At 47.7% G+C, this 14656-nt stretch overlaps 1 protein-coding gene across 3 annotated transcripts in view; it reads left to right on the forward strand.

The window, feature by feature from the left end:
* arhgap20b (Rho GTPase activating protein 20b) overlaps positions 1-14656 on the forward strand; it is a 156827-nt gene that overhangs the window by 94031 nt on the left and 48140 nt on the right. For all 3 annotated transcript variants that reach the window (XM_072505578.1, XM_072505577.1, XM_072505579.1), the window contains exons 7-8: positions 9141-9218; positions 9843-9909. In XM_072505578.1, the coding sequence (XP_072361679.1) occupies positions 9141-9218; positions 9843-9909 (145 nt within the window). The remainder of the gene's footprint in view (positions 1-9140; positions 9219-9842; positions 9910-14656) is intronic.

Genomic DNA, 14656 nt, shown 5'->3' on the forward strand with positions numbered 1-14656 from the left:
TCTACTGAGTTATGGTCACTGTTTTCAAAATGCTCCCCCACTGAAAGTTCAACCAATTGTTCGGCTTCATGCCGTAAAACTATATGTAGCACCACCCTCTCCCTTGTAGGACTTCTCTGCATTAACATAAAATGCTTGCCTTGATGCGTTTCAAGAATTCCGCCCCCTCTAAGCCTTTCACACTTTGATTATCCTCGTTAATATTGGGAAAGTTGAAATCCTGTACTATTATTACCTGATTTTTCTTACAATTCTCAGACATTTGCCTACAAATCTGCCCTTCTATCTCTCCCTGACTGTTTTGGGGCCTATAGCAGACACCCAGCAATTGCTAAATTCTACCCATATGGTTTCATTTGAGGAACCTATTACATTTTAATCCCTAAGTACTGTCATAATGTTCTCCCTAATCAATGCAATTCCTTCTCTTCTTTTACCTCCCCCTCTATCACAGTTGAACCTTCTGAACCCTGGAACATTCATCTGCCAATTCTGCCCTTCTTTCAACCAAGTTTCTGTGATTGCAATAATACCCTAATTCCATGTGCTGACCAACAATGAGTTCATCAATCTTACCCGTCAGGCTCCTTGCATTGAAATAAATGCAGTTTAGCCTACCAGTCCTTCCATGTGCCTTATGATACCCCTGGCTGCTCTGCCCACTGGACTAGCCTGGTTTATCATCTATATTTGACTCCAACTTCTCACCCACTGGACCCAATTTCCTAATATCTCCCTCAGGTAACAAACTGTTATATCAACAGCAATCAGCCCTACCAAATAAAGCAGTGTGTTAACTATTTCAGCTTCTGGCATTTTATCCACATCTGAAGCAGTCGTGCATCTATGGAATCTCCTTCTCCAGAGTCTCCAATGTTCTGGTTGATCTCGGACTTGGAGAAGTCCAAATTGATTTGAAAAAATGAATTTCTGATCTAAGGTTAAAATTTTTAACAGGCTAATATTTCAGAGGCTTCTGAAAATCCAGGCTGGCGCTGCCATACGGTTCTCCACAAATGGTTTTCCCATGCGTGCTAGTTATGGTGGGCTCCTGCAGTAATGTTGTTTGCAATTTTACATTTTTCAAAAATGGCTGCCTGGATAGACTGGTTAGAGTCTTCCCTACTTTGGCGCAATGTTCTTGGGTCTGGGAAGCATTGAATCCCGGCTTTTGCTGGGATTTTTAAGCTAGCCACTCAGTTGCAATTATCTTTTCATTAATTATTTTATTCCTCTTTGTTTGGAGCGAATTCAGCTATCATGTGTTCCAGAGCCAAATCAAGAATCGGGTTTCTTGGACTGCGATTTAAACGCCAATTTCTGACTATTGTATTTACGTTTTTTCAGGACTTGTATTGTCCAGGAATTTAACATTTTTATCTCACTCCTCCTCATTCTGTGGACTCTGCTCACTCTGGGTATTGAAGCTGGACATCCATAGGAGTCAATGGAGTCTTCTGCTGCAGTGAAAAAATTTAGTTTCTGCCTTCAGTTCCCAAGCCTTTCTTTGGAGTTTTTCTCTGCTGGTTTCCTTCTATGCCTTCCCTTCTTAAGCTTTTCTTCAGGTCAGAATTCTTCTTTGATTTTTGTCTTCAATTTTGCAGGATTTTAGTTTTCTTCTGCAGCTTCTGCAAGGTTTTAAGTTGTTCCATTTGCTGCTGCCATGTTTTAAGGTGTTGGGCACAGTTTGATAGGTCTTATTAAGGAATTCATTGTGTTTGGTAGTTGAACAGTAAGTATTTATTAACTACTAGAAAGCAACATAGGCACAGTAAAAGTCCAAGCTAGGAGCTGCCTCTATAGACAACTCTGTCCAACATGACCCTATGTGTTCTCTTACATCACTGTCTGTGCAATTCTATACTCAGTCCCATGCTATTCCTTTATGTGCCAGATCCTTATGCGATGAATGTAGAAATGATTATATATTGTATTGTATTTCTGTTACAGTAATGTTTTTAAAAGCCTGGGTTAAGAATAATATTTGTTACAACAATATTATTATGGGACTTAGGTTAAGGTAGCCGGACTATGTGTCTGCTGAAGTTGTAATTAAGAAGTCATAGACGAGTGAGGTAATTATTGATTTTAACCACTTACTTAGTTACAGATAACTGGCTAATGGCATGTTTTGATTGCTGGAGATTCCCTGGAGTGTAGATAATTTATGAGGGAGTGGTATTTAGTCCTAGATAAGCAGGTAATGGACTTAGTTGGATACAAACAATGTAATTAATGGGAGAAGCCAGGTCTGTCTGTAGTTTTGGATTTTGCGTTGAATGTCAGTTTTACCAAATGCTGTTAGGTTGAACAGAAGTGTACTGGTTCTGCTCTTGAAAGCAGCTCTCTCCAAAAGTCTCCATGCAGCTGAACAACTAAACCTGTCTTGTTAACTTTATTCATAAGTGGCATTTGAACTGTATTGGGTTGCTTAATTGGAGTTACTCACAGGTATAGATAGTAAGTTGAAGTTTTTCCTTGCGTTTAAGAACTGTTTAACTGATAACTGTAAAGCTATTTCTTTGATGTTAATGTGGCTAATTCTGTGTTTAAATTAGAGTTTGTTTTCACATAAAAGATACCTATTAGTCACCCTCCTGGGTGAAGTCACCATTCCTCACAGTTTTACACATTTAAAAAAATTGTTTGGTGTTCTCGTCCGGTATCCTAACAAATGTTGGGATCTGGTCCAGTATCCTAACATTTATACTACATTCACTTTACAACATAAGTCAATGGGTAGTGATCATAGGTTCTACCCTTGGTTTTATTTTCATCTGCTCAGGCTGGGGTTCCGAAACTAAATGTAAGTTCCCCGACTGCTGCCGCAGCTGAATACAATTAACTCTGAAAATAAATTATTGTACCAGTACTAAATTAGTCAGTGCATTTATTCAAAATAGAGAGGGTGTTATGATGACCATGAAGGATATGGGGGATCGTCGAAAGATGTCCTGTGGGGTTTGTGGAATATGAGTTCCCCTATTGAGCGGACAGAAGCTTGTCCGATAGGAATTATTCAGAAGCCCAGGCCTAGATGGATATTCCCGATGGTCCCCGGACTGGGACGGAAGCATTGCATGCTGTAGCAGTGGCTCTTTCTATTGTTGAAATAAACATGAGTTTGTATGAAGTCTGGCCTTGGCAGAGTTATTGCAGAGGGAACAAGTTCTTAGATCTTATGGAGCAAAATATATGCACTTTCTCAGAAATGAGAGCAGCTCCAGCAAATAAAACACACAAAAAGAATGAGAAAAACATGCTACGTTAGCATATATGGGAGGAAAACGTGCTTGGATCTATAGTTCCTGAAGGTTTCCACCATTGGGTCTTCACAAATTGTATCTGACAGTCATTGGCATTGATTGAACACTGAAATTAATTTCTAGGCTCTGACATTAAATCCAGTCCATATTATGGTAGGTGTTGGTCCTATCCTACTGACAGCTCTGCAGAAATCCTAAGTGGTCACCTTCCATACATGAGCAACAGCAGTAATTATTAGTAGGTTTACTGTGAGTGAGCATCAGTGGTGAACTCTGAAGAAGGGTCATGTGAACTCAAAACATTATCTCAGTATCTCTCTCCACAGATGCTGCCAGATCTGCTGATTTTTTCCAGCATTTTCTGTTTCTATTTCAGAATTCCAGCATTTTGCTTTTATGATAGTGGTGAGCTCAATCCTGCCCTTAAGCCATATCAAAACATTTCAGCTGAGTACCAGAGGATGCCATTATCCTTCCATATACTACTGGAACTGCTAGGGTATTCACCAGCAAGTGCTACCTTTCAGGGGAGAGGGGAGAAAATATGTTTGCTGGCTTCAATGGTCCTATGCTAGATCCACTTGGAAAACTCAGTTTAATTCCTACCAAGCATATGCAGACTCTAATTCAGCACTAGAGTGGTGATTTTATGAAATTTCGCTCCCGGTGCAGAACACTTGGTGTGAGTTTGAATGTATTCTCCTATGAGTTTCTATTCATTGAAATCATTGGATGGAAAATTGTGAATTGCTGAGATGGAGACAGGATTGGGGGTGGGTGTGCTTGAACCAAAAATTTCCACGCTGTGGTAAACCCCTGTTGCACCTGTATTAGGTGATGTACGGTAGGACCTGTACTACAGGTTCGCCGGTAGTCCCTCCTGCTGGCTCCGCCCAGGAGGGGGGTTTAAATATGCATGTGCTCCAGCCAGCAGCCATTTCGCCAGCTGCTGTGGGAGGCCACACATCTGATAGCAATAAAGCCTCAGTTGGATTCAACTATCGTCTTTGTCCAATTGATCGTGTCTCAATTTATTGCTATCAGTTGGATGGACTTCCGTATCAAACCGGATCGCCTGCAGCTGGACCCGCACTCAAGCGACGCCAGAAAGGACTTCCAGCACTGGCTAGCTTGCTTCGAGGCGTATATCAACGCGGCACTAACCCCTGTTCCAGAGGCTCAGAAGATTCAGATTTTATATTCCAGGTTGAGCTACAAAGTCTTTCCGCTAATCCAGGATGTGCTGAACTACACCGAAGCCATGACTCTACTCAAGGACAACTACGCACAGAAAACGAGCACGCTCTTCGCCAGGCACGCACTTGCCACTCGCTCTCAACTCCCTCGTGAGTTCATAGAAGACTTCTGGCGGGCCCTAATCCCACTAGTCCGGGACTGTGACTGTCAGGCCGTTACGGCCACGGAACACTCAGACCTCCTTATGCGGGACGCTTTTGTGACTGGAATTGGGTCAGATCTCATACGCCAGCGACTCCTAGAAGGGGCCACGCGCGACCTCGCAGAGACTAAAACGCTAGCGCTCTCCATGACAGTCGCCCTGCGCAACGTCCAGTCCTGCACCCCCAGCTGCGTGGCCCACCCCTCCTACGCTTCGTGGACCCCACAGACAGCTGCCCCAGCGGGGGCGCTGCCCACCATATATGCCTGCGCTGCATGCCAGCCAGCGAACCCTGGGGGCCCCCGATGCTATTTTTGCGGCCAACAGAAGCACTCCCGCCAACGCTGCCCGGCCCGTGCTGCCCTTTGTAAAGCCTGTGGGAAGAAGGGTCACTTTGCTGCGGTGTGCCAGGCCCGTTCAGTAGCTGCTATCACCCCCACCTCCCTCGGTCACGGACAATAGGCGACGCCATCCCCCCTCCCTCAGACCACGTGCGGCCAGTTGGCACCGCCATCTTCCCCTCCACGCAACATGTGCGTTTCATGGGTGCCGTCATCTTGTTCCATCCCCCCAGCGTGCATTTCATGGGTGCCGCCATTTTGTAACCCTCAAGATCTTCGGGCGCCGCCATCTTGTCTACCCCTCAGCACATGGGCACCACCAGCGTTCCAGGACCCGGGCTCACCAGCTGCCCCATTATCTGATGCCAGCGACGACCAACCAAGACTCGCCTCCATGTCAATCGACCAGTCTCATCCGCATAACCTGACCAACGCATCCACCAGCGTGAAAGCCGACGGACATGTAACCTCCTGCCTGCTGGACTCCGGGAGCACCGAAAGCTTCATACACCCGGATACGGCAAGGCGCTGCTCCCTCACGATACACCCCGCCAACCAAAAAATCTCCCTGGCTTCCAGATCCCATTGCGTAGCGATCCGGGGGTACTGTACGGTCACGCTCACGGTCCAGGGCGTAGAATTCAGCGGCTTCCGCCTCTATGTCCTCCCTAACCGCTGTGCTGCACTAATCCTCGGCCTGGACTTCCAGTGCAACCTCCAGAGCCTAACTCTGAAATTTGGCGGGCCCTTACCACCCCTTACTGTGTCCCACCTCGTGACCCTAAAGGTCGATCCACCTTCCCTCTTTGCCAATCTAACTCCAGATTGCAAACCCGTCGCCACCAGGAGCAGATGGCACAGCACCCAGGACAAGACCTTCATCAGGTCCGATGTCCAGCGGCTGCTTCAGGAAGGCATCATCAAGGCCAGCAACAGGCCCTGGAGAGCTCAAGTGGTAGTAGTTAAAACTGGGGAGAAACACCGAATGATCGTGGACTACAGCCAGACCATCAACCGGTACACGCAGCTCGATGCATACCCCCTCACACGCATATCTGACATGGTTAACCAGATTGCGCAGTACCGGGTCTTCTCAATGGTAAACTTGAAATCCGCCTACCACCAGCTCCCCATCCGTAAATCGGACCGTCCATACACCGCCTTCGAGGCAGACGGCCACCTATACCACTTCCTTAGGGTCCCCTTCGGCATCACAAACGGGGTCTCGGTCTTCCAGAGGGAGATGGACCGAATGGTTGACCGGTACGGGTTGCGGGCCACCTTTCCGTACCTAGACAACGTCACCATCTGCGGCCATGATCAGCAGGACCACGATGCCAACCTTGCTAAATTTCTCCACACCGCTACTCTCCTAAACCTCACTTACAACAAGGAGAAGTGCGTGTTCAGCACAAACCGCTTAGCCATCCTCGGCTATGTGGTCCAGAATGAAGTTCTGGGGCCCGATCCCGACCGCATGCGCCCCCTCATGGAGCTCCCCCTGCCCCAAGGCCCTCGAACGCTGCCTGGGTTCTTTCCGTACTACGCTCAGTGGGTCCCAAACTATGTGGACAAGGCCCGCCCACTCATACAGTCCATCCAGTTTCCCCTGATGGCTGAGGATCAGAGCTGATATTGCCAAGGCCACAATGCACGCTGTAGATGAGACACTGCCCTTCCAAGTAGAAAGCGACGCATCAGACGTCGCCCTTGCTGCCACCCTCAATCAGGCAGGCAGGCCCGTGGCATTCTTTTCCCGCACCCTTCATGCCTCAGAAATTCGGCACTCATCTTCGAAAAGGAGGCCCAAGCTATCGTTGAAGCTGTGCAACATTGGAGGCATTACCTGGCTGGCAGGAGATTCACTCTCCTCACTGACCAATGGTCGGTAGCCTTCATGTTCAACAACACACAGCGGGGCAAGATCAAGAACGATAAAATCTTGAGGTGGAGGATCGGGCTCTCCACCTACAATTACGAGATTATGTATCGCCCCGGCAAACTCAATGAGCCCCCAGATGCCCTATCACGAGGGACATGTGCCAGTGCACAGGTAGACTGACTACAGGCCCTGCACAACAGCCTTTATCACCCAGGAGTCACACGGTTGTACCACTTAATTCAGGCACAAAATCTGCCCTACTCCGTCGAGGAAGTAAGGACAATCACCAGGGACTGCCAGGTCTGTGCGGAATGAAAGCGCACTTCTACCGGCCGGACCGCGCGCATCTGGTGAAGGCCTCCCGCCCCTCTGAACGCCTCAGCGTGGACTTCAAAGGCCCCCTCCCCTCCACTGACCATCACACATATTTTCTCCGTGTGATCGACGAATACTCCAGATTCCCCTTTGCCATCCCATGCCCTGACATGACGTCTGCCACCGTCATTAAAGTCCTCAACACAACCTTCGCTCTGTTCAGTTTCCCCGCCTACATCCACAGTGACAGGGGATCCTCATTCATGAGTGATGAGCTGCGTCAGTTCCTGCTCAGCAGGAGTATCGCCTCCAGCAGAACGACAAGCTATAACCCCCAGGGAAACGGAGAGGTAGAAAGGGAGAATGGGACGGTATGGAGGGCCGTCCAGCTGGCCCTACGGTCCAGAAATCTCCCGGCCTCCTGCTGGCAAGAGGTCCTCCCTGATGCGCTCCAGTCCATTCGCTCATTACTCTGCGCTGCCAGTAGCAATACACCCCATGAACGTCTTTTTGCCTTCCCCAGGAAGTCCACATCCGAGATGTCACTCCCGACTTGGCTCGCAGCTCCGGGAACCGTGCTTCCCCGTAAGCACGTTCGACTCCACAAGGCGGACCCGTTGGTGGAGAGGGTGCACTTGCTCCACGCAAAACCCCAGTACGCCTACGTAGCGTTCCCCGACGGCCTCCAGGATACGGTCTCCCTCAGGGACCTGGTACCAGCAGGTTCCACCCCCACACTCCCTCCGCCCCCGCCGCTCCCCCGTCGCTCCCAACAGCAGCCCCCCCAGGACCATCCGTCCTCCCTCTGCCCACGCCCGACGATGAAATGAAAATCACTTATTGTCACAAGTAGGCTTCAAATGAAGTTACTGTGAAAAGCCCCTAGTCGCCACATTCCGGTTCCTGTTCAGGGAGGCTGTTACGGGAATTGAACCGTGCTGCTGACCTGCCCTGGTCTGCTTTCAAAGCCAGCGATTTAGCCCTGTGCTAAACAGCCCCTAAAAATCGCTTATTGTCACAAGTAGGCTTCAATGAAGTTACTGTGAAAAACCCCTAGTCGCCACATTCCGGCACCTGTTCGGGGAGACTGATACGGGAATTGAACCGTGCTGCTGGCCTGCCTTAGTCTGCTTTAAAAGCCAGCGATTTAGCCCAGTGTGCTAAACCAGCGATGAAGAGGGTTTTGGCATGGTCCCGGAGTCACCATCGACCAGATCAGCACCAACATCGCCGACACCACTGTGTCGCTCCCAGAGGAACATCAAGGCCCCGGACTGACTAAACCTCTGACCGGTCTACCGGACATCAAAGGACATTTGTTTGCTCAAATCTTGTAAATATTAACTCATTGTTATATGTAGTTATCCATCACTCCCGCCGGACTCAATTTTTAGCAGGGGGTGAATGTGGTAAACCACTGTTGCACCTGTATTAGGTGATGTACGGTAGGACCTGTACTACAGGTTCGCCGGTAGTCCCTGCCTGCTGGCTCCGTCCAGGAGGCGGGGTATGAATATGCATGTCCTCCAGCCAGCAGCTATTTCACCAGCGGCTGTGGGAGGCCACACATCTGATAGCAATAAAGCCTCAGTTGGATTCAACTATCGTCTTTGTCCAATTGATCGTGCCTCACATGCCCATTGTCCTAGTGGGCGAGGTTCCATGCTGGAATTCTACAACGTTAACTATTATGTTAATTTCCATCTGATAAATCATTGGGTGGTGATTGTAAAAATGCCAAATCGATGCTTTCCCGAAGCTAGAATTTGAGTATTTTGGAGAGGTCTTTACCACATCTCGTCTTCCTGTAGCTAATCTGGGAGTGCTTACAACTGGAAATGTCCCATTTCCTAGCAAACACCTCTCATTCTGAAAAGCACAACGATTGAAACCTGTTCATATGAAACTGACGTGGACCTCTGTTTTTAATTTATTAGGCGTTGACACTTATGGTGGCTAACACGGATACAGCAAAAAAGGTCATTAAAATGGCAGTTCAACAGCTCAATACAAAAGTAAGTTGAGTTTTTTTTTCGTACATGGTTTCGGAACTATTACATACCAAATCCTCTTTACCTTGCATTAGCAGCTCTCCTAAGGTTCTGCTCACAGATAGTTCTGAATGTCACCCGCCCAGTACGCACCTTCCCCCCACAACCTCCCTAGGCATACCGCTCAACTCTTGATTTCATTTCATTTCTTGATTGCCTATTCCCAAACGGTCAGAAATGTGAGAGTTCGCAAAGTTGCAGCGGTAATCCTCTCCATCAACTAGCACAAGAAACTGGAAAACTTCTGCGGACAAAGTGAATGATTGGAAAGTCCAATGAACCTTCCCGCCTGCTTCACTCTCACATGAGCAGGAATCAGTGCCACCTTTGTTCACTTCCAATGCATGAGCCAAAATCAATCCCTTCCTGCACTTCTGAGATGAAACTTGCCTGCATCTACTGAACAGAAACAAATACACTCACCCGTCCAACACACGTCCCCTAAACCTCACTCACCAACAATTAGGCACAGCTCACCTCCCACCCACCTAATAACCCCCATGACTGAACAGAAATCTTGGTCGTTGTGACACGGTTTGAGCTGATTCATAATATTAATTGCTTACTTTATTTTTTTAACACGAACAGGACAGAACTAGTAATTACCAGCTTTGGGTCATTTCGCGAAAAGAGGCGACACCCTATCCACTGATTGGTAAGTGTTATCTTTAATGCTGCTTTTATTTTGAGATTATTAGTTGATAGCAATCCATAAAAAGGACAAATTTCACTTCTGTATAGAGGCAGAAACATTCAGTTCATGGTGAACTCCAGTGATGGGTTAGTAGGTAAAGGCAAACCTGTCGCTGTGTTAAAGTCAGACTCTCCGGATTCAACCCAAAATACAGAGGACCCTGGAAATCTGAAATATAAACAGAAAATGCTGGTAGCACCTTTTAGGTCTGGCAGCATCCATGGAGGGTGAAATAGAATGAGTATATCCGTTTAATGATCCTTCATCAGGATCTTGAAGATGAATTTGAAAGATTAACACTGAGAGCAGAAGTTTCCAACAAGCCCTGACATCGAGACCAAATGCAGGTCTTGAGACCATGCCAGGCCTCAGCACAGCCACCAGAGGAACTTTATGTGAGACGGCCACCTACTCCGCTTCCTCTTCATTTGTCATCCAATTAAGGTCCGTAGGCACACCAGTGGACTCAGTAGGAGGGCACACAACAGTTGTTACTATCTGTTTTTATGTTTCTATTTCACTTTCTCTCATACCCTGATTTATCCCACCTTATCAATCTTTTAGTCATCCTTTACTGTTTTTTATATTCTGTGAATCTGATCTGCCACCCAACTTTGCATAAATATATGCTTTTTCTTTTGATACTATGTGTTATTATCCTACTGTTCATCAATAATCCTGGACTTTATTCCCTTGTGATTTTGCTGCTGGTTTAATATTATCCTGACAAGGGTATGCTACTGTGCTGCCCCTTGATTTGTTATGTTGTAGGTGTAACATAAGCGGCTTCCTTGTGGTGCACGTGACAAAGGAAGGTTCAGACATGGAGATAACTTCAACATATTTATTAAACTATTTACACTTCTATTACTCGGGTTCGACACTACTGATAATCCTACTATAGCGACCCAGACTGACTAACCAGTTGCTGCAATACAGTGGTGGGTGTAATATTGAATCAACCCTGTGTCTGTACTCACTGACTGTCTCCACTGGAAAGGAGGCAGATCATGTGTGCGGTGTCCTTTATATATGGGTTGGTGTAATGCCCCCCTGTGGTCGTGTCACCTCCGTGTGTATCGTGAATGTCCATTGGCCGTGTCCTATCTACCTGATCTATTGGTTGAGTGTGTGTGTGTGTGATATCTTTGGTGCTCCCTCTAGTGTCTAGCTAGCCTACATGTATTTACATTGATGCACATCACCACATTCCCCCTTTTTTATATGTTACATATTTTCTGTACACTTTAAGAAAATTGAACAAAAAACAGGTAGATACGTTAAGGTGTATACAAGTCCTAAAACATAGAACGATACTGCGCAGTACAGGCCCTTTGGCCCACGATGTTGCACCGAAACAAAAGCCATCTAACCTACCCTATGCCATTATCATCCATTTGCTTATCCAATAAACGTTTAAATGCCCTCAATGTTGGCAAGTTCACTACTGTTGCAGGTAGGGCATTCCACGGCCTCACCACTCTTTGCGTAAAGAACCTACCTCTGACCTCTGTCCTATATCTATTACCCCTCAGTTTAAAGCTATGTCCCCTCGTGCCAGCCATTTCCATCCGCGGGAGAAGGCTCTCACTGTCCACCCTATCTAACCCCCTGATCATTTTGTATGCCTCTATTAAGTCTCCTCTTAACCTTCTTCTCTCCAATGAAAACAACCTCAAGTCCATCAGCCTTTCCTCATAAGATTTTCCCTCCATACCAGGCAACATCCTGGTAAATCTCCTCTGCACCCGCTCCAAAGCCTTCACGTCCTTCCTATAATGGGAACAGTGATTAAACAATAAGTCCAAATCATTTGTGTGAGTCCAAAAGCCATCAATCATCATGGTCAAATGTCTCTCTTGGTTATGAACGCCATCAACGTCCCTGTGCCACAGGAACCAAGAAGTGGTCAAATCACTTCGCTGTCTGATTTGGAGTCCCTTTCTTTTTCCGATGTCAGTGATGGTGCTGTCGGATGGCATCTTGTAGCTGATAAGGTGTTGATGTTGAAGAGGTACCATCAACAGTATCATTCGAGGTCATAGATGTGCTATATGTCGAAGTTGGATCAGACTGTACATACTGGTTCTGGCCACATGCTGAGCTGGAAGGGTGATCCTGCTGAGAACTGTTGAAGATTGTCGAAATGGAAACAGAATTGCTGCTCGCATAAATACCTGGCGATGGTGTAAAACTAGAACCTTGCATCTGATAGGAATATGCCGTCTGGCCAGGCTGGTGTGCAGCAAATCCCAGGCTGTAACTAAGTCTGTAGTCCAGTCTGTAGTGCAGATTGCGCTTGTGGTAGTCCTCCTTCGGTCTTGATTCCATTAGTGGGCAATCCGTAGTGCTGGCCTGTTTGAGAATATGCTGCATAGACTGCTGGCTGCTGCATGCCTGAATACTGGGTTTGTCCAGCATGAGCTGTCATTGGCTGAACTGCTGGTGTGGAAAAAATGTGTGGATATAGCTGTGGTGAATATTGGTGTATTCCTCTTGGACTGTAGCCGCTGCTTGTTATTACTGACCCAGTGTAATTGTTAAGTGATCCATCTCCTGTCGTTGTGGCATTTGCCGTTTGGTTGCTCCCCATCTGGAGTCTGGTCTGTTTTAACTGAGTCAGTGTTGGTTTGTTGATGCTCCCCGTCCGGAGTCTTAGCAGGTTCACTGGAGTCAGCTGAGATTTCTTGAAGCTGCACATCTGGAGTCGGAACATGCAGGAATGCATTGACTTGTGGAGAGGTTTGAGCGAATGAGGAAGGAAGTATCATGGTGTCACCGGAGTCACCAGTGGTCTCACAGTGATCGTCGAGTGCCTCTGTACACACTAGCTGAGGTCTGTCACTTTGCACATCTTGCATGGGAAATGGGATGCTGTCGTCACTTGTCTCACATACCGTGGGTAGATCCTCAGTAGCTGCTTGTTGTTCACTTGGGTTGGGTAAATTGTCAGATTCTTCATCTGGTGGCGCAAGCAATGTGGGTGGACTGTCTTTGTCTTGCTGTTGTCCTTCATTTGGGCTTGGACTGTCATCGTCACTTTGTTCTTCACTGTAGCATGATAGACCGTCATGGTCGTCCTGCTGTGCACTGGAGCATGGTAGACTGTCATAGTCATCTTGCTGTTTACTTGAGCATGGCAGACTTGCATCGTCTGCCGCTAGTTGGTCAGAGGAGGTTGCTAGACCCTCATGGTCTTGTTCCTGCAAGCACTGCGCGTCGGAGTCTTGCGTTGCTTCTATCGTGGAGGCTGTCCACGAGCTCACTGCGGAGGCTTGTGACACTGGAGTCACATCTTGTGCATGCAAGGACTGTGCTCTGGAGTCTTGTGTTTCTTCTATCGTGGAGTCTGTCCACGAGCTCGCTGTGGAGGCTTGTGACACTGGAGTCACTTCTTGTTCGTGCTAGGACTGTGCTCTGGAGTCTTGCGTTGCTTCTATCGTGGAGGCTGTCCACGAGCTCGCTGCGGAGGCTTGTGACACTGGAGTCACTTCTTGTGTGTGCAAGGACTGTGCTCTGGAGTCTTGCGTTTCTTCTATCGTGGAGTCTGTCCACGAGCTCGCTGTGGAGGCTTGTGACACTGGAGTCACTTCTTGATCGTGCAAGGACTGTGCTCTGGAGTCTTGCGTTTCTGCAATTATGGAGTCTGTCCACTAGCGTGCTGTGGAGGCTTGTGACACTGGAGTCACTTCTTGTTCATGCAAGGACTGCGGTGTGGAGTCTTGCATGTCTTCTTTCGTAGAGTCGGGAACCCTGAGCGGTGCGTGGACCACGCTCTGTGTGGCAGCAGGCCGCTCTCTGTGGGCTTGTGCCGCTCTCTGTCTCATACTTTCCGGCTGCAGCATCATCCTGCACTCACGAGTTGGGATGTCATATCTGCTGGGCTTAAGATCCTCAAATCCAAAGAACAAATCCGCGTCTGCGTCGGATTCAATAGGGGGGGTCGCCAATGTGCAACACGCCTAGTTGCGGTTCGGATTTGGTACTGGGGTAGCCTCCCAAGGTGAAAGGTTTGTCTGCGTCGTAGTCTTCTAGGACCATATCATCACTGTTTGCGCCGGAGCTGGCATTGGGCTCACAAGGTCCAGAGAAAATGTAAAGGTCAGTTTCGAAGCATTCAAGGTCGGAATCATCGGTTTGGGCGTAGGTAACTGCTTGTTGCAGGGTTCTTTGGAGGTTAATTTCATTTCCTGGTTCAATTTGAGGCATTGTGCTGTCATTCCAGGTGAAGGAAGGTTATTTTACGGCTTTAAAAGATTTTTCCTTTGATTTGGGATTTTTCCCCTTTAAATAGGCGTGGTCCGGGGCCTCTGACATCATGACGCGCGTGACGTAGTGCGTAGGAAGAGATTGCGCATGCGCAGATCACTGTTGCTTTACTTTGGGCCTTGTTCTCATTTGCGCATGCGCGGCTTCGCGCAACTGCGCAAGTGCAGTACCTTTAGAAAGATGGCCGCCGATCAAAATTGTTCTCTGCTCCGGGATCTCGGCCTCGTGGTGAGTACTGGCACTTCTCTTACCTTTTCTTGCTGGTTGGACTGTGTTTTCCTCACAGTATTTGCCGAATTTGTCCAGGACTGCCTGGAAGTCGCTCCTGTTTTGCCCCTTGGAGAACTTGAATTTTTAAAAGATTTCTTCTGCTCTGGCACCGGCGATGGTGAGGAGAAGCTCTGTCTTTTCAGCATCGGCCATGTCTTCTAGTTCGGCT

The sequence above is a fragment of the Scyliorhinus torazame genome, chromosome 5, assembly GCF_047496885.1.
Source record: "Scyliorhinus torazame isolate Kashiwa2021f chromosome 5, sScyTor2.1, whole genome shotgun sequence".
Lineage (NCBI taxonomy): Eukaryota > Metazoa > Chordata > Chondrichthyes > Carcharhiniformes > Scyliorhinidae > Scyliorhinus > Scyliorhinus torazame.